The following is a 22,803-nucleotide window of genomic DNA, read 5'->3' as shown; positions in this document are numbered from 1 at the left end:
TTAGTTAAAACTTCTCATACTTGTAATGATTTGACACAAAATTTTCCGTGCCAGGTGTCTGCCTCAGGCAGAATTTTGTGGTGTTCTATGGTGTGTTTGTTTTTTTTTTCCCTTTTAATGTCAGCCAGAGCTGCACATTTATTTCTGTGAGCAGCCAGCCAGGGAAAACCGTGCAGAATAAACCTGGAAGCCTTTTTGAAGGGACCTAATGTGTCCTGATCCTGGGGGAAGGCACTTAACCTTTGTCAAAAGTGTGACTTTCTTTTGGAAACCTGCTGGGAGCTGGGTGAACCCTGTGCTCCCACCAGCCTGCTGGAATATGATCCTCAATGCAGCCATCTCCTCTCAGTGCCTTCAGCTCCAAACCCAAACCACCCTGCTGTGTGCTTGCTCCCCAAACAGCCAGCAGCTCCTTCCAGCACCAGTCAGGAAAACTGCTGGCAACAAGAGGAAAATGTGATGTATTTCAGCCACCTTTCCTCCTTTTATTCATGGCTCATCTTTGTCTTGCTCACCTTAAATATACTGAGCATCCCTTTATACCTGATTGTGCTTTAATTCCTGATGTAAGTTTGCAAAGGACTATAAGGAAAACTAGACATAAATTCAATTTCTATGTAAATTTTAAGGCTAAAGGAGGTACCAAGCTTTTCCTTTGTTTTCTGTCCCAGTGGTTTTATGAGCAAGATACCTTCAATTTCATACTTATTGCCCATGTTATGGAAAGAGGTCCTCCTCCTCCTTCTCTCAGTAGGCAGAACTTGCCTGCCTTGTCTCATGTTCTCCAACATCTGTCTCAGATTTGGCAGCCCAAGCCCAGAGCCTGAGACTGCAGCAGTTGTCTTCCCTCATGCTGTGAAGCCACAACACATCCCCAGGAGCATGGTTTGACTCGGTGCTCTCCTGAGAGGCTTTTCTGCATCATGCCTCTTCCACCTACCCAAAAAATGGCAGATCAGTTTGTCAAAATAATGAAATATACTTAAGATTTTATCCAAAATCTGAAGTGAAAGCAAAGAATTATTATTTCTGGTACAGCATCAGTTTGAACATTGCCTCTTTTAGTGGTATTCATACACTCCCAAATACCCAAGAAGTATTTTTATTGTAAAAATTTGCACCATTTTTCTCTGTATTGATGCTCTGGAGACCAGAAAAATTTCTAGGGAATTTTAAGTAGATTTAATCTAATTTTATTTTCTTGACATTTCTTAAATTCTTGAATACTCATTTTGGAGTATCTCAATTATATTGCTTATAAGAGGACAATCTTCTACCTCTCTATAACTGACTTAATAATTCAGAATAGTGATAATTTTCTTGCAAAAGAGTGTTTTAACGTGCTCAGTTTGTTTTTAGTCCTTTTGCTCTTTACACTGCATAACTGGTGTGTTAAAGGATTATAAGTATAGACAGAAATTAGACTAAAAATTAGAATGTGCTCAGTTTGTTTCTATTCCTTTTGCTCTTTACGCTTCATAACTGGTGTGTTAAAGGATATAAGTATAGACAGAAATTAGACTAAAAATTAGATCTGTTCAGCAAAACTTTGATTGCTGTATCACAGCCTTTTATGGCAGCATTCAGTTCAAAGCTGTTTGCATACCTTATTGAGCAAGCTGCATATTTTTCCAGCATGTGTATCCAGTGTGCATCCTGTAGTCATTACATTTTTGCACACTCCACTGGCTGAGCTGCATGGACTATTTTAACCATCACCAGGAACACTTGACGGAGTTCAGCTGCTCATTTGAGTGCTTCGGTTTGTGTGCTTTATGACTTCAGTGGTGTGTGTGTGTTGATAAAGTTCTGCTCTGTGCTGTTAAATCTTTGGTTCTGCCAATCTAGCTCGGTGCCATGCTGGGGGAATTGCACGCGTTGCTGAGCGCTCGCTCCGCGCTCGGAGCGCAATAATCGGCAGTGTTTTGTTAAATGAGCTGCATATTTTTGTTTTTATATACATTGCTTACCCAGTTGTGTACATTTGCCCAACTCATTATACAAAATAAGCTTGATTGGAATAAGAACATTCTCTACCAGCTGTCTGCTCTGAGTCAGTATGTAACAAAATTAGCAACTTTCCCTTTCCAACAGTGACATGATTGCATCCAAAGTTTAAGGCAATTGGTTTGGAGATCTTGTTTGTTTCATTCACTCCATGCAAACATCAAGATTAACAAACCAATTTGTTGCAACTTAATTTGTTTTCAAAAATATGAACAGAGTTAAGTAACAGAGGAAAATCTGAGCATTCTAATAGAGGAAATGTTTCTATGTAGGGCATAAAGCATGTAGAGACCTGAATACCATTCTGTAACTTAAAGCCATCCATTATAAACATTAGATGGAAAATAACTGGAGACCTCTCAAAGTGGATATTTCATCAGATAAGCAATAGCCTAAATACCTAAAATTACAGACATAACATTCTGTAAATTTCAGTGCATTCTTTTATCCAGAGTTATAAAAATAAGTTCATCTCATGACCACTAGAAAATATCAAAATCAAAATACATGAAAACTCTTGTGCAGGGATATGTAGTTTCCCTACTGCCTTTGGTGCAAAATTGAATTACCACCTTCAAAAAAGTGATTTTCTCAACTTTCTAGTTTTTCATGTCAGTTCTAGTCAAACCTACAGGTTATTTTTAGCTTTTGCTTTTACTGATTGGCAGAATTTGCAGCATAGATGTATGTGCTCCCATTCACAAAACCTTCAGCACCACCTTACCTCAAAAAAACTTAATTTTTCTTGAGTACAGAGCCACTTAGGACTATGCAGTTAACCTGGCCTCCTACCTATCCCATATGAAAAGCTAAATGTGCCTGGTTCCTGTTTGTGTCCCACTGCTGATTCCTTTCACTTTAATATTCTCACTCCCTATTGCCTGAGCAGACTGCCTGGAAGGTCAAGATTTGTTTTTGCAAAGTTTTACATATGAAAGCTTATTGTTTTAGTCAAAAATTGTTTGATTTTTAAACAGTGATCAATCAGTTCTCAGGCTTCTTGTGGACCATTATGAAGGGTGCCAATGTTACAATAGTTTGCTCTAAAAGAAAAGTGTGAATATAATTTTTAGTGGTTTGTCTTCACTTCTACCTTTAAAAAAACAAATTTAAAGAGAGATACAAATTGAATGCATCAGTATATTGTGGACTGTTTTATAAAAACTAATTTAGACTTCATATTTTGTTTTCTTGGAATACATCAACATTGGGTATCAAAAGAGTACAACAAATGAGGGATACTGCATTTGCCATCTGAAAAGTCAGTGTTCTCCATGAGATGAGCTAGATCCAATTTAGATTTTCTTAACAGAGACAGAATAAGTAATTTTGTATGAAATGACTTGAAGCAGACAGATGGTAAAGAAAAAGGTTTTGTCTCTGTTTTCTCTTGTCTTCTCCCTGCATTAATTTCCTTTTAGTATCAGTCCATTACCCTTAAAGATCTAAATTCTAGTCTTCCCTTGACCTATTAAATATCATCTTCAGTTTCCCCAAAGTTTTAGTTTAAAGTAAGATCAGATTTAGAATATTTTTTTCTTCATATTCAAACAACTGATGGCTATGTGCAATATCTAGGTAGGTATCCTGGACACTTCTTGCAAAGGAAAATTCTTCCTTTTGCCAGGGGAAGAGAACTATTCCTATCTTTGGGAAAAAAAAATCAGAAAACTTTTTTTTTTTTTTTGCTGCTGCTGCGTGAGGGCTAAGAAGGGTGGGGAGCCAAGTGTACCCTTGTCAGTTTGCAGATAACACCAACTTGGATGGGAGTGTTGATGTGCTGGAATGCAGGAAGGCTCTGCAGAGGGGTCTGGACAGGATGGGTTGATCAACCAAGGCAAATTGTATGAAGTTCAAAAAGGCCAAGTGTCAGGTCCAGCCTTTGGGCCACAACAATCCCTGCGGTGGCTGGAAAACTGCCTGGGGAAAAATGCCTTGGGGGTGCTCTCAGCAGGGGCTGAACATGAGCCAGCTGTGCCCAGGTGGGCAGGAAGGCCAGGGGCACCTGGCTTGTCCCAGCAATGGTGTGGCAGCAGGAGCAGGGCAGTGACTGTGCCCCTGTCCTGGGCACTGTGGGGCCACACCTCGAGTGCTGTGTCCAGCTCTGGGCCCCTCATGCCAAGAGTGACATTGAGGGGCTGGAGCGAGCCCAGGGAAGGGCAGCGGGGCTGGGCAGGGTCTGGAGCACAGCTCTGGTGAGGAGCAGCTGAGGGAGCTGGGGGGCTCAGCCTGGAGAACAGGGGGGTCAGAGGTGACCTTACAACTACCTGGAAGGAGGTTGTAGCAGGGTGGGGGTCAGTCTCTTCTCCCAGATAACAAACAATAGGACAAGAGGTTTTATCAGAGGTTTTACGTTGTATATTGGGGAAAAAAATCTTCACTGAAAGGGGTGTTAAGGATTGGAACTGTCCACTAAGGGAAGTGATCACCTTCTCCAGAGGGATGTGGATGTGGTGCTCAGGGACATGGTTCAGCAATGGACTTGGCAGTGCTGGATTAATAGTTGGACTTGATCTTGGAAGTCTTTTCCAACTTCAGCAATTCTGTCTTTCTATCCTACGGTTCTGTGAAGCAGTTAGAAGGTTTTCACAAGGAATGCTACCCCATCTCCCAGGTTTCCATCCTTCTCTGTAATGTTAACTGCAGCACACTGGACTAGCTCTGCTCGTTTTTTTGTCTGGCTAAAATTCCTACTGAAAAATCAGCGTGCTAAATTAAAAACATATATTTCACATGTATCAATGCAGTGTGAAACAACATGGACATTTTAAATACTTGGAACAGACAGGATATCCATTATCTGAGTCTATGGAGAATACCAATAATTCATAAGCTACACATCTATTGCATATGTTATCTGTGTATATTTTTATGCATCTGGTATAGACAGCACATGTAGAAAGTCTTTCAGAATTTATACCTGATCTCTTTTCTTTTCCTTTTTTTCCCTTCCAGAGAGTAATTTTCAATGTTGTCAACTTCAGTAAAACAAAAAGCCTCTACAGAGATGGGATGGCTCCAATGGTGAAATCCACAAGCCGACCAAAATGGTGAGTTATTCTCTTAAAGAATTAATGAGATAAATGTGTTTTACTTGGCACTTGGACCAAAGACCCCATGGCTGAGGAGCACTTTTACCTGAGAGTATGAGAACCTTGATGCAGCAGTGCTGTGAGGACAGGTTCTCTTTGGAACAGATGTGAATTTGAATTCTGGAGGCCTCTGTAGTGCCTTGTTTCAAGTGCCATGACTGAAGGGATGTTCATTTGAGCAAACTGAGCAGTCAGGGCTTGGGACAAATTGTTTTACAGCAACAGTCCAGTTCTTGAGAGAGCAATTGTACCATTTTTTGCCTGCATTAATGTCCCAAAAAAACCCTGCAAATATTATGGGAGATGGACTGGGGTTGGTCTGGTTTTGAAAAGCTGCTTGGAATTGTTCTGCCTTTTTTGGGGTGGCTGGAGTTTGGTGGGGGAATGTGAGCTCTGAGCTCTGCCACGTGAGTTGACCTCATGTGAATGAGCAGTGCCTGGTCTAAGGCAGAGGGAGGCCAAACAACCTCATCTTCAGCTACATAAAATGTACAAAACGAGAACTCATGTGCATATTAAACATGTGAATACCCATATAGATTGTACATTTTCTCAAAGCAAATGTAATGAAACATCTACTGTGAATAATAATATGTAAATCTAGTGAGTCTGAATGCATGCAAGACTCCCAAGAATTATTTGATTTGCCTTTGCCAGGAGACTTGTTTGAATATGGATAGTGAGGTTAGGCCAGAGGTGTACAGTAAGTTATTCTTGTCAGCCTCCACAGCTGCTACTTTTTATTGGTTAATTAGTAATACATTTGATCAAGCTGGACATTATCTGGGCTTTATGAATATATCTTTCTTAAATGCTTCAACTGTCACAAATTTTCCACTCACAAGATGGAAATGGTGGTCATAAGATTGTTCTCATTGTGTGGCTTCCTCTTCATATGACCAACAGAATGGATATTTGGCTTTTTGTCTAGATGGCAAGGTCATATGGACAAAAGAACTGACTCACAGTACACTTAGTGGATTGAGTCAATTCCAGCTCAATAGGAACATGTAATAACATTGAAAATTAATTTAAAAAATCCATTGCATTTAGTGTTTTTGTAGCAAAAGCCATGTTAATTGTGTTTACTATTTAACTTCTGAAAAATCTTTTGGGGCATTTCAGGGCCACATTTATCAAGCATATTTTAATCATCTTTCAAAACCTTTGGCTTCTCTCACTGGGGTCTGGTATTTGCAGCTGAGTGTATTGTGTTTTAAGTTTATCTATAAATCAGATATTGCTTTCATACAAATTTTATGCCTTACTTTGGTTTCAAATTAAAGTGTAAATCTTACAAAACAATGCAAAATGGACTTATTTTTTTAGAACATAGAGGCTCCTTCACTATTTTTAAAACCGATTTCTCTTCAATTTCCCTGGAGATCTATTTATTTTTGTGTTTTATATTTTTAGAGGATGTATTTTGCTCCCATGAAAGTGAGGAATGAATAACATTGCCTGAAGCCAGGCACAGTGTAGGCAGCAGGTGCTGAGCAGCTTCCTTTTACAGGGCTACTACCACACTTTAATCCTGTTTCAAAAATTCAAGATGTAATTTTTTTCTTTAAAAAGATGATTATTCTATTAAGATATTTTTATTTCTTTCTAATAGTCTGCATATGAAAACATCTTGCTCTGCTTTGAAGGTGCACATTAATTCATACTGTTATCAGGGACCTTGGTGATATTGGGGTCTACTCAGTATAATTTTCTGTCTTGATGTTAATAGGATTTATGCATGTGTTTGCCAAGTGGGAAAACATATATATTATTTTTGGATATATGAGCTCTATCAGGGCTGTCTTCCATTTGGATTATGCCTTTCACAGTTACCTCTGTATCTGTTTCCATGGCATTCTAGTGCAACCTGTAAACAAAATTTTCTCTTTCTCTGTTTGCTGAAATAGGATTTAGCAGCAGTGGCAGCTGCTGTTGCAGCACACAGGTGGCTGTGGTCCTTGAACACGAGCAGGGCAATATCCAGCTGCATTGATTGGATCCTGTTTGATGTTTTGTATGTATTACTCTTGTAAGCAGTACTGGATCATTCAACGCTGCAAAAGTGCTGAGCTCTACATGAGGGGAGGAAGGTGTGGAAGGAGACTATTGGAACTCTCCACCTCATATTAGGGTTTTTGTCAGCATAGCAGTTTTTGTGGGCACAATGTAATTAAATTAGAAAATGGTATATTAATTAAAAAAAGCTGAAGAAATGCCAAAGGTTTTAAAATCCAGTTAAAGGGAAGATTACCAGTAGCCATGGGCTACAAATACTCTGTAGCTCAGGCTTCATCTCTGAACTCCTCTTTATGAAATATTTGAGGAATTAATCATTATTGTGCCTGCATTTGTTCTGTACCAAAATTCACCCTCTGACCCCACTGATAGGCACAACCATGTGTCACACATAACTATTCCACTCCCTTTTTAGATGATCAATTTTTACTTTTAGATGATAAATTGCCTGTTTTCCTTTTTGCATTTGAGAGATATAGGTACATTATCCCTCTTAATAAAAGATGTTCAGGCCTGAGTTAAGGCTTTTTTGATTTAAATGAAAACTCCTTCTGTATTCAGGCTAGAATTTGACTGTACTGCTCACAAACCCCTGCATATCAAAAGTAGATTGGCCTCCAGAGACTGTGAATTTTAATATTTGTTTTGAATGTGGTTATGCAAACATGGCTCCGAGCTTTGCAACACTTTGTGAGTTTGATTCTTGACTCTGGAACAAATTGCTGCCAAGTGCTCTTGAAGTAGAGAGTGTGTCAAACAGAGATCAACGTTTTTGACCTGTATTCTCTTGCCCTGTGGGGTAAGATCTTTAAATGCAGACAGCATCAAGGTTCAGCTCAGTGTTACTGATGTAAATGGAGTATATCACTGTCATCAAAGCACTCTATGTGGACACAGATGTTCTGGTGTTGACATATTCTTCTCTTTTGAAGCAAGGCCAAACATTTCCAGTAATGAGCTACTGGAAAAGAGGAAGCAGTAGGGATATCCTTGAGGGATAAGGAAAAATATAGGTTTCACTGTAAAGAAAAAGATTTCTTAAAAAAAAAATTAAAGCCTGGAAAAAAATTCTGATTAAAATGATGCATATGTTTTCCCCACATTTGGTCATGGACACTAAATAGTAAGGGATTATATCAGTTGTATCAAATTCACTGCATTGAAGCACGGCTCACATATAGAAATACAGCAATGTGTCACACCTTGTGACATCAGTTGCGTACTGGACAAGATAAAACTCAAGATTTTATTACAAACCAAGGAAATAGGCTGTGTCACTTTAACATTTTGCTTAAAATTTACTATTGCACCAAGATTTTAGAGAATTGGAGGGTATTTTAAAATCAAAAATTGCTATATATAAATTTTTTAATATAAAACCTCAGTATCATAGAGACCTGTTCTGATTTGCCTGTGTCTGTTTTTCCTGTTTAGTGGATGTGAAGAATTTGAAGGGAGATGGATTTGAGTAAATTGAATTTTTGCTGTGTGTTGTGGACTTTGTGCTGTAATCCTATTTTTCTTTGCTGCTTGATTTAAGTATGACATTATTTTGTTGCAGTTTCTTAATCATGTTTTTACACTGAGAGCTCTGTCTTTGGAAGTAAAGGTAGTAAAAAAGCCTGCCATGTGGGCATAGGAGTAGAAGACCATCTAAGTACATATACTGTACTAATTTATTGATTGCACAAAGTTTTACAAGTTTCTCAAAGTTAAATAGAAGAGTGAATTGTTCGAGAGGCAGCAGATTTTCCAAATGATGAAGTGAGCAAATATTCCCTTTGGGCAGAGAACAGCTATAACTCTTGATTATTCAGTGTGAGCATTGCCTCATTGGGGACATTAGTTTTTCAAATTGTGCTAATCTTTTAAAAGTAACAACTGGCCACTCATCACCTTAGGTATTTCAGCAAGATCATGTGCAAAACTCTGATTAGTATTTATAGAACAGCAACTCCTCCCAGTAGAATAGTAGCAGTAGCTGGCAAATATCTGGTTGACACCTGTTAAGTCTTTAGACATCCATTGTATTTTATTCTGCATTTCAAATGAGTAGAGAGCAGTAGGTGAAGTCCCCATAATTAAGGGATAAAGGATAATAAATAACATGGCTCTTGAGTGGATGAACACAAGGTTAAAGGCTGTTCTGCAGTTTTGATGCTGTATCTCAGGAACTGTTTGTTTGTAAGTAATAATGCTAGCTAAAATATTATTGAGCCTTCAGCATACGGAGGATTTATGTCTAGATCTAAATGTGTTTTGTTTATAATGTCAGATTTCAAACTGCTTCTTGGCAAAGCAGCTGCTTTCTTCCCTGTCTTTTATCTCACTCAGCAGCGATGGCTTTTAACTGGGTAGGCCCCTTCCCCAGCAAGCACTCTGCTACCTCTGCTGCTAAAACATCTACTGCTAAATGCTCACAACACATTGCTTCTGAAGTGTTTTTCTTTTCCAGCAAACCTGGAAGAACAGAAAAACTTCTGGGTAATTAATTCAAATTTGAATCTTTATGTATCTTGGTAAATATTGTCATGATGAGGAATTTTGGTAGACATCAAGAAAAGCAATGTAAGTTTTATGAACAATACTCCCATATGTTCCATTCATCAGAAGGGGACAAGTCTGAGAAAATCTGAATTTTGAGTAGCTAAAATGTGTTGCTTCTTGCCAAGTTTCTTTAACATTTGTGTCTACAATGCAGTGTTACAATCACTACCATGTCTACCAGGCTGCATTATACATTCTGAGACTTTCAGCAGCATTTTTAGTATGTATTTATATATCTTTAGCCATAAGATAAGCTGTTTGTGAAATGAGCTGTCATTTGTGGTGAAACAGTTTGAGAATAAAGCACTAAATATATATATAGCTTGCTAATCTGAAAGACTAAAACTGCTTACTATAAAATATGTGGCAGGCTGGGGCTAGTGATAACATCACCTGAATTTAGGTGAGGAAGATGAACAAGCTGTTAGCATTACCTGCTTCCTTCCTTGGCCTATTTTACAACTTTGGCTACTCTTGGAGGTTTGTTCTTTTGCCAGCTCTGTGATGTCACGTGTGCTTGCTCCTGCTTTCCTGAGGGATGTGGTGAGAATGCTTTTGGAGGCTCAGGAATGTGTCCCGTGGCACAGGTGGGTGTTGCTGCAGCCCCTGCCAGGGGCAGCTCCAGCTCCTCCCTCATCCTGCGCAGCTCTGCACAGGAGCACCAGGCTGGGAGTGGGCCCAGGGTAAAAACAAGATTTCAAGGAAGAGAAAGAGGATTTAGCCTTGGTCTGGGTCATGGCAGAGATCCAAAATCAGCTGTACAGCTCCAGCCACAGGAGCAGTAAGGGAACTGGGAACCAGTGGCTGAAGCAGGGATGAAGGATTGGGGTAGCAGCTCCCACAAAAATGCCTTGGGAACTGTCTGGGGAACCACAGCCTTAATTTCAATAACTTGTAGCATTTTATTTGGAGAGCATAGGGGGAAAGGTATTTCAGTATCAACCTTTTGATATCCCAATTTGAGTGAAAAGCAGAAGCTTTGTCTTGGTCTTAGTGCAGCTCTTTGGCAGAAAATAAGATCTTTTTAGACAGGTTTCAGGTTGCCATGTATATTAAAGTGAAATAACTGCCAATCCCTGGGTAAATTAATGTTTGTGTGAATCTTGCAAAATAACAAAAGAAACAGTTCCAACCTCTCTACAAACCTGAAAAAGAAACACAGTCATTTCCTCTTTCCCAGCTCAGCAAAGGTGGTTTTTCCTGGATGTAGAGAGGAGATTCCATGGCACTGTTATTAACAACAGCTTTTGTGGAAATAGAGGAGATATTATATTCTTCTGAAACAATGTTTGAGTCAGATCCCAAAATTAATTGTTTATTGTGTAGATTAATGGGATTAAATTTGTGTCAAGAAAGTAAGTTACATTTTATTGGAGGGATACTTCACTGCAAATTTAAGATGGAATTATGTTGGAGAAAACTAATAACAAAGAAATTAATATAAAGAAAGGCAAATGAGTTTTAGGATTCAAAGAGAAAATGAAGAAGTTCCAAAGGCTGCTATGCCATCATGAAAAACCCTAGCTGTTTTATATGTATGTGTGTGTTTCCTCATCATTTATCTAACTGATCTCCTATAAATCAATTTATTTAGATTACAGCAGAGTCAAAAGGCCCCAGCCAGGATCAAGACTTATTGTGCTTAGTGTTGTGGAAACATATAAACAGACAAAGTCCTTTTTTAAAGTTGTGAAAATTTTATGATTGATTTCAGTAAGAGCAAAGTTAGGCCAATACTGAGCACTTCTGAAAACTCCATCCTTAAAGATTTATTCCAAGCAGTAACTGTTTAAAAAATGACATACTGCTTACATAAGAGTCTAAATATTTGATGGTTATAGTATTTACATCTAAAACACCAGAGGCTATGTGCTTTAATACCTCAATCTGTTTCCCATATTCTCTGTCAACATGAGTTCCCTGCATTGATTGAGGGCACTCTGTGATCCCTAAGGTTGTATTCATGAAAGGTTACCCTTGGCACTACTTATTCATGAAAGGTTTGAAGCCCATAGGAAACAAATGGGTTTGTTCCTGTTAGGTGCATTTTTGTCATCTATAAATACTTAATTACTGGGGTTCTGATGAGAACTTCAAAAAAATCTTAAAAGCATACAGCTGTGTGGAAATAGCTCCCCCATCACCGGTGCAAACCACAATGAAATTTGCAGTTGGGAGATTTTGTGGCAGTTTGAAACAACTGAATTGTAGGTTTTTCACACTACAGTCCATGGTATTGAGTTTAATAGCTGCAAAATATGACCAGAGCTGTGCATTATATCCCATCCTGAAACAGGTCATTCTCTCTCCTCAGGTGATGGGCATTTGGTGGAACTGATTGCATGAAAAGTGTTCACAGAACTGGGTCCCTAACCTTGGCAGGTTTAACAAAAAGTACATAAAATTGAAGCTTTTTTCTCCCTGAAATGAGTCTGTAAGTTAGATAAATATGGGCAGCACTGAGCTCAAAGTAGAGTCAAACTACCAAGAGGACATTGCAGCTTTTCATTGCAATTTTATACTTTGGACTAATGGAGTGAAGCAGAATGAAAATCACCTCTGTTAAGAATGGCATTTATCAGCTGTAAGTACTTAGTAGTAAGAGCTCTACACAGACAAAGCTGAGTGTCACCAAGAAATGTACTTGAAAATCAGACTGTTAACACAAGACTACACAAATAAGAGCCAAAAACTGTAATCAGAAAATGTAACATCTCTTTAAGAATCTTTTAATGGTCTGAAGAGTGCTAGACAAGTTGAATTTAACAAGATGTAATAACCTATGACATAATATAATTGAGAATGCACCAGGACGCAGCACAGGCAGGTTAAATTTTGGCTTTCCTTCACTTAGCCTTGCAACTTTAAAGATCTTTCAACACAGAGTTTTAAAAATACATAGTCCTGTTTAAATTTACATATGACATAAAAGCATAGAATGTGCAATACATCAGAAATACAATTCTAAGCAAAGTTAGGGCTGAAACATCCAGCCTAATATTTTTGAATGTTTGTTTGAATCATTAACAACAAAGTTTTTTATTCATTTGCTGTGAAGAAACAATGTTTAGTGCAGAGGAAAAGGTGTGAATTTCTGATAAAAGTGAGACCCTTGCCTTATATTCGAGGTAGTAAAAGTCAAAGCAATGAGTTCAATTTCTCTTTTAATAGAAAATAAAATAGGAGACAAAAACATTTTGCTGTACTGTGGAAATTGAGAACTGTAGAGAAAATAAGCAGTAAATAAATATGGCAAGTGATAATGCAGGATCAGAACATTAAAATAATAGGTGCTGTATATTAAACTTGGACTCATGGGATTCAACAGTTGTATACAAACCCAAAAGATAAAAACCTGGGTTTTATGCTGTGATTACTAGGGATAAGTTATGAATTAACTTCTGTATGATATGGCACTGGTTTGAGAGAATTAAAATTTAATGATAATACAATAGGGATAAGATCTTTCCTGTATCTTTAGATGCTGAGGCAGTGCTTAAAGTTTGTTTTTTAAAACTGCTTCAAGTAGGATTATTGAATTCCAGCTTGAAAGTGAAACTTTGTCTTCCTGCTTCACTATATTAAGCATCTTTGAGATTGAAAACCTAGCAAGAGCTCTCCTAGTGTGATTAGAATGTATCCAATATTTTTTGGCAGCAAATACTAATTCCAATCATTCTGTCTAGTACTGCTCAGGCAGCACGAGGATAACTGGCTGTCAGATGTTTTGGGTAATGGAAAGGTGAGGCTCCAGGCTCTCAGGGGAAAGCTGGCAGCTTTGCTGACAGTTCCCTGCCTCTGGAAAATCAGAGTGCTGCTGGGGAGGGGATGGGCTGTGCTGGGTGAGTGGTCTGGGCAGGGCTGGTTCTTGGCTGGAACAGCATCCCTGTGGAAACCACGGATCTTTGGCAGAGGGCTGAACCACACAGAGCCTTCATTACCACCCTCAGGTTTCCTTACAGCTTTCCCTGCCTTCTGCTGAGCTCCTCTGGCTGGGATGCAGGGCTGGTTTACTATTATGGGCTCCTGGGGTATTGGGAAGCTGGTCTGGGACATTTCCTGGTACCTGGGGTGGCATTCTCAGGCTGGACATGCCCACAGCTGGGCTGTGCAGGTGGGTGGGGTGAGCCATGAAGGTGGGTGAAGGAGAGACATGCAGGTGGGCAGTACAGGTGAGCAGTGCAGGTGGGTGAGCAGTGCAGGTGGGTGAGCAGTGCAGATGGGCAGTGCAGGTGAGCAGTGCAGGTGGGTGAACAGTGCAGGTGGGTGAGCAGTGCAGGTGGGTGGGCAGTGCAGGTGGGCTGTGCAGGTGGGTGAGCAGTACAGGTGAGCAGTGCAGGTGGGTGAGCAGTGCAGGTGAGCAGTACAGGTGAGCAGTGCAGGTGGGTGGGCAGTGCAGGTGAGCAGTACAGGTGAGCAGTGCAGGTGGGTGAGCAGTACAGGTGAGCAGTACAGGTGGGTGAGCAGTGCAGGTGAGCAGTACAGGTGGGTGAGCAGTACAGGTGGGTGAGTAGTGCAGGTGAGCAGTGCAGGTGGGTGAGCAGTACAGGTGAGCAGTGCAGGTGAGCAGTGCAGGAGGGTGAGCAGTACAGGTGAGCAGTGCAGGTGTGTGAGCAGTACAGGTGGGTGAGTAGTGCAGGTGAGCAGTGCAGGTGGGTGAGCAGTACAGGTGAGCAGTACAGGTGAGCAGTACAGGTGGGTGAGCAGTGCAGGTGGGCAGTGCAGGTGGGTGAGCAGTGCAGGAGGGTGAGCAGTACAGGTGAGCAGTACAGGTGAGCAGTACAGGTGGGTGAGCAGTGCAGTGCCCACCCTCAGGGCTGTACCTGCTGCAGATGATTCAAAGCAGCCCCTTGGGGAGAACAGGGGCTCTGAGGCAGGAGGGGAGCCCTGCACGCCCCGGCCAGGGAGGGATTCCTCAGCTCCTACACCACAGCAGCGTGTGAGCCCTTATCTGATTTTGTCTTTTAACAATGATGGGTGTGTGGGAAGTGTTAAAAATGTTGACAAAGAAGCCATAAAGTGTTTATTTTAGCTGGACTGCTCTGATGGAAAGAAAGTGCCCTGCGTGCGGCTGGGCTGCGGCCTACCTTGGGGCACCTCCCTTAGGGGCTGCCTTGTGCCCTTTTCTAGGCCTATTCTCAGCTTTTTCCCCATTCTGTGCCCTTGCACAGACACTGCCAAGCCCCATGAGAGGCTGGCATCCCTGGTGAGTGGCTGTGGGCATTGCTGGCACAGACTGTCCCATCAGAGGCACCTGTGGGTGTGTGAGCAGGGTGTGTGTGCTCACTCTGCTGCCATCTGCCCCAAAACGTGTGGCCAAAGGAACTGTGTCCTGAGAAGCACAGTCATGAGCAGAAAGTGTCCTCTCAGCAGCTCAAGGATTAGACTTTCATTAAGGATTGGCTGTTAATTTATTAGGGACTTGTAGCAGGTAACTGGACCTGTAGTAAAATGACATGAAATGGTAAAATTAGTAACTTCCCTAACAGGGAATTGCTGTTGGGATTGGGGAAGAAAATGGTGTTTCTGTTTGTTTTTTGTTTGAAAACATCACTGTTTTTTATCCTTTCTGAGGTGCTGCTGTAAAAATGCTGAATTCATTCTGTGGAGAATTCTTTTGGAATTGTTTATTGGAAATATGTGATACCATTTACAAAATTTATAGGCAGGGACATTTCAGCTCAAGATAAAGAGATTCAACTTAAAAGGATAGATTTACCAAAGAAAGAAACTGAGCAATATCCAAGTTAAAATAACATACTCTGCCTTTTAATATGTGATAAAATCCTCTCCTAATATTTTTCCTAGTGGAATTAAAAAACACCAGTACCCCATGGCTTCACAACCAGAAGTGATATAATGATTTAGCTTTGATAAGAAAAAGAAGTTTTCCCTTTCTGCTATGGTACTGGATACTTTAATGTTCTTATGGTTGTTTTTTAAATGTCATTCAGTCAATGAAGGGGAGTCATGTAGCATGTGTATTTTTCTGTGTAGTTTTTTATTAAACATAACTCCCTGAGCTCTCCTGAGGGACTGTCTCTATCCTGGGGGTACTGGTGGAAAGGATTGTGATGCCAATCCTGCCCAGGAAGTGTTTGGCTTGTTTCAACTCTGTGAACTTGAGGAATGACTCAGCCAGGGGAAAAGTGCTGCTGCATGTGCAGTCAGAAGGGCTTTACCTTCAGGAGCAGCTTCTGTAGCTAAAAGCAAAGATAAGTAGGGAAGGAAACACATTCAGATTCACTGAGTGTTAACCCCTGCAGGGGAAAAGCTGATTCTTGCTTTGAAAGGAGAAAAAAGAAAAAAAAAAAGAGAAATACTGTGTGTGTACCTGGTGAAATGAAGGGTTATTGATTTAGGTGGGAATGATGGATATAAATAGACTTTTCTGTATAAGTTAAAAAACAAACAAGCTACAAACCCTGTGCTGTATGTCACGCTCTTCAAGAATACATGTTCATGCTAACTGTTACATTCCTGCCTGAAATCTGGGGGTTTTAAAACCAGAAAATTATTTACAATCAGAGAGTGTTCACCTGGAGGAAATTTCCAAAAGAGTGGAAATTTCCCAGCTGATGTGAGGTACTTTTAAATCAGAAGTTGACATCTGTGATCTGTGTGGCTGCAGTCTTTGAAAAGAGTCTCAGAGTACAGGGAAGTGAACAGAGCATTCTGGATTTGTCATTTCTAATACTCATCAACTTGTTTCTGTGTGCTATGTAAGTACAGAACCAATAACCCAGATGAATCATAAATGTCTGGGGTGGGTGTGCTGGTATTTTTGTGTAGGGATGCTCCTTCAGTTTGTGTCCCTTTTCTTTTGGCAAAGAATTCCAAGTTTTCACTAAGGAACTGGGCTTTACAAACATATCTGGGTAGAGGAAGTGAAGGAGTGGATACAAAGGGCAAGAAAATAGTAGCCTGGAGTGAAATGTGACTGTGCCTGGGGCCTCTGGATACTAAAATTAAAAAGGGAAATAAATTACATGTTGACTGCATGTTCTTCTATATAGAAAAGAAACAGCCAACTGAGCCATAAGCAAGGCTGGAAAACTGTATTTTAGTTGTTAGCAGCTGCTGCACAACAGAACAGAGTGTTTGCATTCACAGTACTGCCACTGTGTGGTTTCCCCTGAAATTCTGCAGGTAAGGAAAGCTCTTCTCCAGCAAATTATCAACATACTCCAAGCAGCAGCAGGTGTGGGAAGGAGAGTGATGGCAGTGAAAATGGCATGGTGCATTTCCAAAGGTTTGCTTTTTTAGTTTTAGTTTTGATTTCAGTTTGCCTTCCTTGAAGGAGGGATTTCATGCTTGAAAAGTTTCTGCCTTCCAAATATAGGTGTTCAGCACAACCTGATATTTCAATACCCTCATATTTACAGTTGAAACTGAAGGTTTCCTTTTGTTCTTTGTTTCAAAGGTTGGTATACAATTTTAGGTCCAAACCAAACTTGTTATTAGAGTTTCTTTTGAAGGTTTCAGTTCTTGGAAAGTATAGTGCAATGAAATAAAGATATCCCTTGACAGAATCTTGTGCTAACATAAATAAAGGCTGTTTGTAGCTTTAATTTAACATGTAATTAATAAAAGCTATCTCTCTTGAAGCCACCAAAAATGTGAATTAATGTTTAGAAAACCTTCTGGTAAGTGAAGCTGAGATACTTTCTAGCAGATGCACAACATTTACAAGTATCACTAATATGATCTGCCTGACAGCATGAGCCACATGCATGAGAGCTTAATGATCACTAATGCCTCAGTAAAAGCTATTTATTGGAGTATATTTTCTAAGATATACCTTTAAGTAGAGATACTTGATATTTTGAGTTCCAGTGTGCTTCTGTACTAGTTTCTCCTGTTGGTATTCTACCATTTTTGCATTGGTAGGGAATTAAAAACACTTTAAAAATATAAAAAAAGCCTTCTGACCCTAAGTGGCATAATACAGATATTGTAGTAAAGGTCAAAAAAATATAATTTAGGTTGATTTTATTAAAATATAGATACATAAAGTATATCCTGTTACTGTTCTAGTGGTAAATCAGACTTGAATCTGGAGAGTTTTTGAACAGTACTAATTTTTTACCTTCACTTTGTGCAAGATTCTGCTGGATATCTTGCATTTTAATTTCATATGAAACAGTTGTAGTTTTGAAATGCTGGTCAACTACTCTTTTTTTCCTATCTACAAGACTGCAACATAGTAAAATGTCTCTTAATTTTTCCTATTATATCTAAATGCAACAATATATGCCAGAGTTAGAAAATCTGGAAGCTAATTGTGAACGGCAGTGTCTCTGAAATTGTTTTACTTCTCCTGTCCTTCTCCTGTTTAATACTGGATTGCCTCGAATGTGAGATGTGAACTTCACAAAGCTGGGCCTTGGAAACAAGGATGTTACAGCTGAGAAAATCCAGTAGTGTTCAGAAGCTGGTCATGGATTCAGTTACAGCACAGTAACAATAAAATAAAATAATTGTGATGCTTTTTTTTTTGTTCATTGTGCAAAGGATCAAAGTTTTTATTCAGTGAGGATGACAGCTGTGAGAAATAGAGAATGGAAAAAAACCACAGTTCTTGAAATGATGGCACCAGACATGGGCTGCACAACAGAGCTGAACCTGCTCCCCAGTCCAATAGCTAAGAGCTGCCTTGGATAGAGATGAAACCAATTGACTTGGATGGATAAAAGGAAAGTCAGCTGAGGTGGAAGGAGAGCTTTAAATGTAACTCACAGTGACTGATTAGGTTTTGAAGAGTTAGGGTGATTCTGGTTATGTTTTTGGGGTTATAGACTGTGAGGCTGACTTTGGAAACTCAGCCAGCAAAAGCAAAGTGGTTGTAAATTTTTGCTGTTGTCTGCTCAGAGTCCCATCCCAAGATCGAATATCTAACTAGTATTTATTATCACATTTTACAGGAGGAGAGATAAAGGCAAAAGATAATGGATTTTTTTTCAAGGTCATTGTAAGGAGCAGCTTAGGCGCAACCTCAGAATTTTTTCATTTTATTTGTTTCTCAGTTCAGTGATCTGCAAGCAGTAAAAATCCAGTACCAAATTTACTACATTATACTGTTACATTATTACCTTAAAATTTCATGCCCTACATAGGTGGCTGTAAGCAGGTCCAGCTTGGGTTCTGGGGCTTACTTATTTTGTTTTTTTTTCTGGAGATTTATTTGTTTAAACTCCCAGGGAAAGCTTGAAAATTTCCAGGATTTCAGACTTCAGAAAGTGATTTGCTCTTGTTTCAGAAGCATACTACTGATCCTAGCAGATTTATCACACCTTATTAGTTATAAAGGAATATTTATACTCATAATCTGAGAGCTAGAATTTTCCTCTCACAATATTTACATTAAAGTTATCTCTTGCTAGATTACTGAAAAAGAAATCACCCTTCATCACCTCAGAATACTTGCTATTTTTTTTTTTTTTAATGTTTCAAAGCTGTCTAAAAATACATCCAGACACTCCAAGCTAAGCAACAGAAAGGCTTCCCATAAGTTCCAGAACAATTAAACTCAGTGCTCCCTTCTAAATAAACCATGTGCTGGGTGAGGAGAGGCAGCCTCTTTAGCCCCGAATGTTTGCAAAATGTTCTGCTGGAGCCCTGCACAGGTTTGAAGTTTTTCTCAGGTCTAACTGCCAAAAAATCCCCCTGTACTTGGTTTTAAATTTAGCTTTTAGAAGTTTTTCCAGCTAAGTTTGAACTGCTGAAATGAAGGTTCATAACACAAAGGTTGTCATACCCTTTGTGCAAATGGTGCCCTTATAATGTGGCATATTAAATATTTAACATAGTTTGCAGCAGATAAAAAGCAATTTTGTTTAATTTTTCCTAAATATTAATGCTATCAGGCATCTTAATCCTTTCATTATAACAAAAATTTGTTCAAGCTCATTCTTATTAAACATTTTCTAATTTATAATGATATGGATGTTTTTCTTCTGATCCTAATAATTAAGGCCAAAATGCCATTTAAAAGGAAAAAAATGTGAGAGCTGGGAGGGGGAATCTTCATTGGTATATTGGGAAGAATTGCAGGCTAGAAAAATAGCTTTATTTTACCCAAGGATACCAAAGACAATGCCTATCTCTCAAGTAATCCAGCTCAAAGTTTTGGGTCAGTTGCCAAGGAATGAAATAGAATACCTGCAAAATGCTCAGTGAAATGACCTGGAAAATAATGTATAAAGAGGTTGCCAGTCACTTCTGAGTGAGGACCATTCTTCCATCTCTATCTCTGAACTGCAGAAAAAGAAATAAAATTCTTGAATTGGAATTAGTTTCAAATCAACTTTTCTCTGCATCCCAGAACAAAAATGTAGTCAGCAATTATTTATAATGCTAATTAAAGACCTGTTCTAACAGGGTTACTGGAGGCTGAAAGCCCTTGATATGACAGCAAATGTTTTCCATAACCACCCATTGGCATTCAAAGGCAGTATAAAGGTAGGGAAAGGGTAAGAACAATGAGAAAGAAACAATTGTAAGGAAATATTGTTTAGAAATTGAATATATTTAGGTGATGTTATACTTTAAGCAGACTGATGTGGCTTCACTAATTGCAGTAAAACTACAGCTGAAAAAAAGGGGGACTGCGGCTCATTTTTGTAGTGGGTCCAATATCTCTGGGTTGTTTTAAAAAAAATTATGTTTATACTTGGTTTCCTTCTTTCTCCCATCTAATTTTCATTTATGCACTCTCACAAAAGGACGTTTATAACTATATTTTTTTATAATTATGCAGCTTTTCTTTTCTCATGGAATGACTTTTTAATTTTCAATGTCCACAGCTTTTCAGCTGAACGGAAGAAATATTGCTAATTTGCTTGTATGCAAAGAACTTTATTGCTTTTTTTGGTGGATGCACTTTTTAAAAAAAAATGTTTCTTTTAAATAGTAAGCTGCTTAAAACAGTCTTTGCATAATTCTTGGGTCTGCTGAATCCCATGTTAGTTGATTTTCTGAGCCAATATTACTCATGCATAGGATAATTATATAGATATTTCTGTTGAGAAAGTAAAGAATGAACTTACAAGATAAAGAACTGAGTGTGGTGACTGTGGGCTTTGTGAATACTATAGGTATTTTCACATCAGGGAAAATCTGGAGAAACCTCTGGATTTAGCTGGGGTAATTTTTAGATTTAAATCAGTGTAATGTAGGCTCCTTTCCTCCATCATATTGTAGGATTTTGTGGTCTCAGGTGAAGCATTCACTTTATTTCGAGAGTTTGCTTGAAGTCAAGGTGGAGCACATTTTTAAGTGCCTTGATGGATGCAGACTTCTCCCAAATGCCAGAAATGCACAGGTGGCCATCAGCCATAAACCCCACTTGCTGCTGTTCCTAAGGAGTGTGTCCCAAACATCCTTTGCCTGGCTGGGATCTGCACCCATGTGTGAGGAGCAGCTGGCTGAGATCCACCTAAAGGCAGAGAGGGATGGGGTTGTAGCTAAAGTCAAACTCTCCAAGGATGGGAAAGCTCTTTTTTTTAGAAAATGGTTCTGGATCACATGCTGCCTGGGGAAAATTGTGGTTCATATAAAAGTCCCCTTTAATTCACTTCCTTCAGTGGACAGCTGGAACACTCTATTCTCTTCCTGGTAAGATATGTTGTGAACACACCTGCAGCATCTCTTCAGCTGCACCAGCTACTGAAGATTCTGTTGTTCTGCCTTCCTGGTGACCTCAGAAAACACTGGCAAGTTCCAGGTATGGTCTCACAGCTTATATTTGTACTAGAAGCTGCCATGTATCTTGGCCTAGGATATCAAAGAGAGACAGCCTTGGTCATGGGTGCTGAAATTCAAGGTGAAAGAAGGCAGCTCCCCAGCAGGGTTTGCATTGCAGTCTCTTTTACCAGAACAGATTGGAGGAGTGAGGAGTTTTACCGTCCTCCATAAAGAAATGGAAAACTTCTCTCAGCAATTGTGTTGAAAACCAGTAATAAACAAGAGGAGAGAAAGAACAGAAAGTAAAAGGAAGAGATTTGTAATAGTATGAGAAGCTCTAAGGAAAAGAAGGAAATATGCTAACAAATCACCAGTCCTAAGAGAAGCATGATGCAAACCAGAACTGTGAAACTGCATGTGTATTGTACAGGATCCAGACCATGTTCTGTGTAGTCACAGCAGAGACAGAAATTCATATTTTCTTCAAGGCAAGTGAAGATTTAAGTCTAAAGGTGAAATAAGGATTTTTTGTTTTTAAATGGCCTAACTAAATAATTATAGTATGCTATTTTATTTTTTTTTTGGCACTAGTAGATGGACCTCTATACAAGAGGTTGAATCTGGTAAATCGCAGTGGCTTCCGACTGTCAGACTGTACCTGGCAAGCTTAGAGGAGAAAAATTATAGTAAAGGGGAAGGAATAAGTCGACATTAATGTTACATGCCCACATACTAACTTGGCTTAAAGTAGATATGGAAATTGAGGTCTAAAATATCTCTCAATATCGTTAGAAGAGACAGATTTTTAATGTTTTTCAAATAAAAAAGGTTCTTTCAGTTCATGAAGATCTATAAAAGTGTAACTGTACTCTTCATGTAATTGAAACGTTAATTTCCCCAACCTTTCCATGGAATGCTTGAATGTCTCTTATATGCGTGTCTCTCTTCACAAATATCAAGTTTAAAGGAATTTTTCTTGAACCTGTGAAGAATTCTTGAGTTGCAGAAAAACAGGTTGTTACGAAACCCACAGCTCTGTACATGAAAAATATTGTAGTTCTATTTTAAGTATTACTTGGCATATCAAAACCTTTACACTGGTAATTGCATTGTCAATCATGTAGTGTCCCATTACCAAAGAAATAGGTACAAATCCAGCCATTCTTTATTTTCCAATGGCTAAAAAAATGAGCTTTATAATGAGAAAATAATACAAATTATTCCCTTCAAGAACTACCCAGTGTATATTGCTCAACAAAATTATCATAAGCAACAGTTACATCATGAATTATGCTTGAAATATCTGCATCTTCCAGCTTCCTACAGTCTTTTTAAAAACCCTTTGAGCTGTGCTAATGCCCACTGCGTATCGCTTGAAACCTGCGGAAGGTTTGTAGTCAGTACGAGCTGATGTGCTGTTGATCTCTGTTTGCAAGCTGTTTAATGTTAAAAG

At 39.2% G+C, this 22,803-nt stretch overlaps 1 protein-coding gene across 11 annotated transcripts in view; it reads left to right on the top strand.

The window, feature by feature from the left end:
- The window catches only part of LOC129124075 (BEN domain-containing protein 5), an 883,204-nt gene that overhangs the window by 213,252 nt on the left and 647,149 nt on the right, over nt 1-22,803 (top strand). For all 11 annotated transcript variants that reach the window (XM_054638799.2, XM_077182498.1, XM_077182497.1 and 8 more), the window contains one exon: nt 4,963-5,057. In XM_054638799.2, coding sequence (XP_054494774.2) covers nt 4,963-5,057 — 95 coding nt within the window. The remainder of the gene's footprint in view (nt 1-4,962; nt 5,058-22,803) is intronic.

This window comes from Agelaius phoeniceus, chromosome 8 (assembly GCF_051311805.1).
Source record: "Agelaius phoeniceus isolate bAgePho1 chromosome 8, bAgePho1.hap1, whole genome shotgun sequence".
Lineage (NCBI taxonomy): Eukaryota > Metazoa > Chordata > Aves > Passeriformes > Icteridae > Agelaius > Agelaius phoeniceus.
This window is presented reverse-complemented; position numbering and strand designations above follow the sequence as displayed.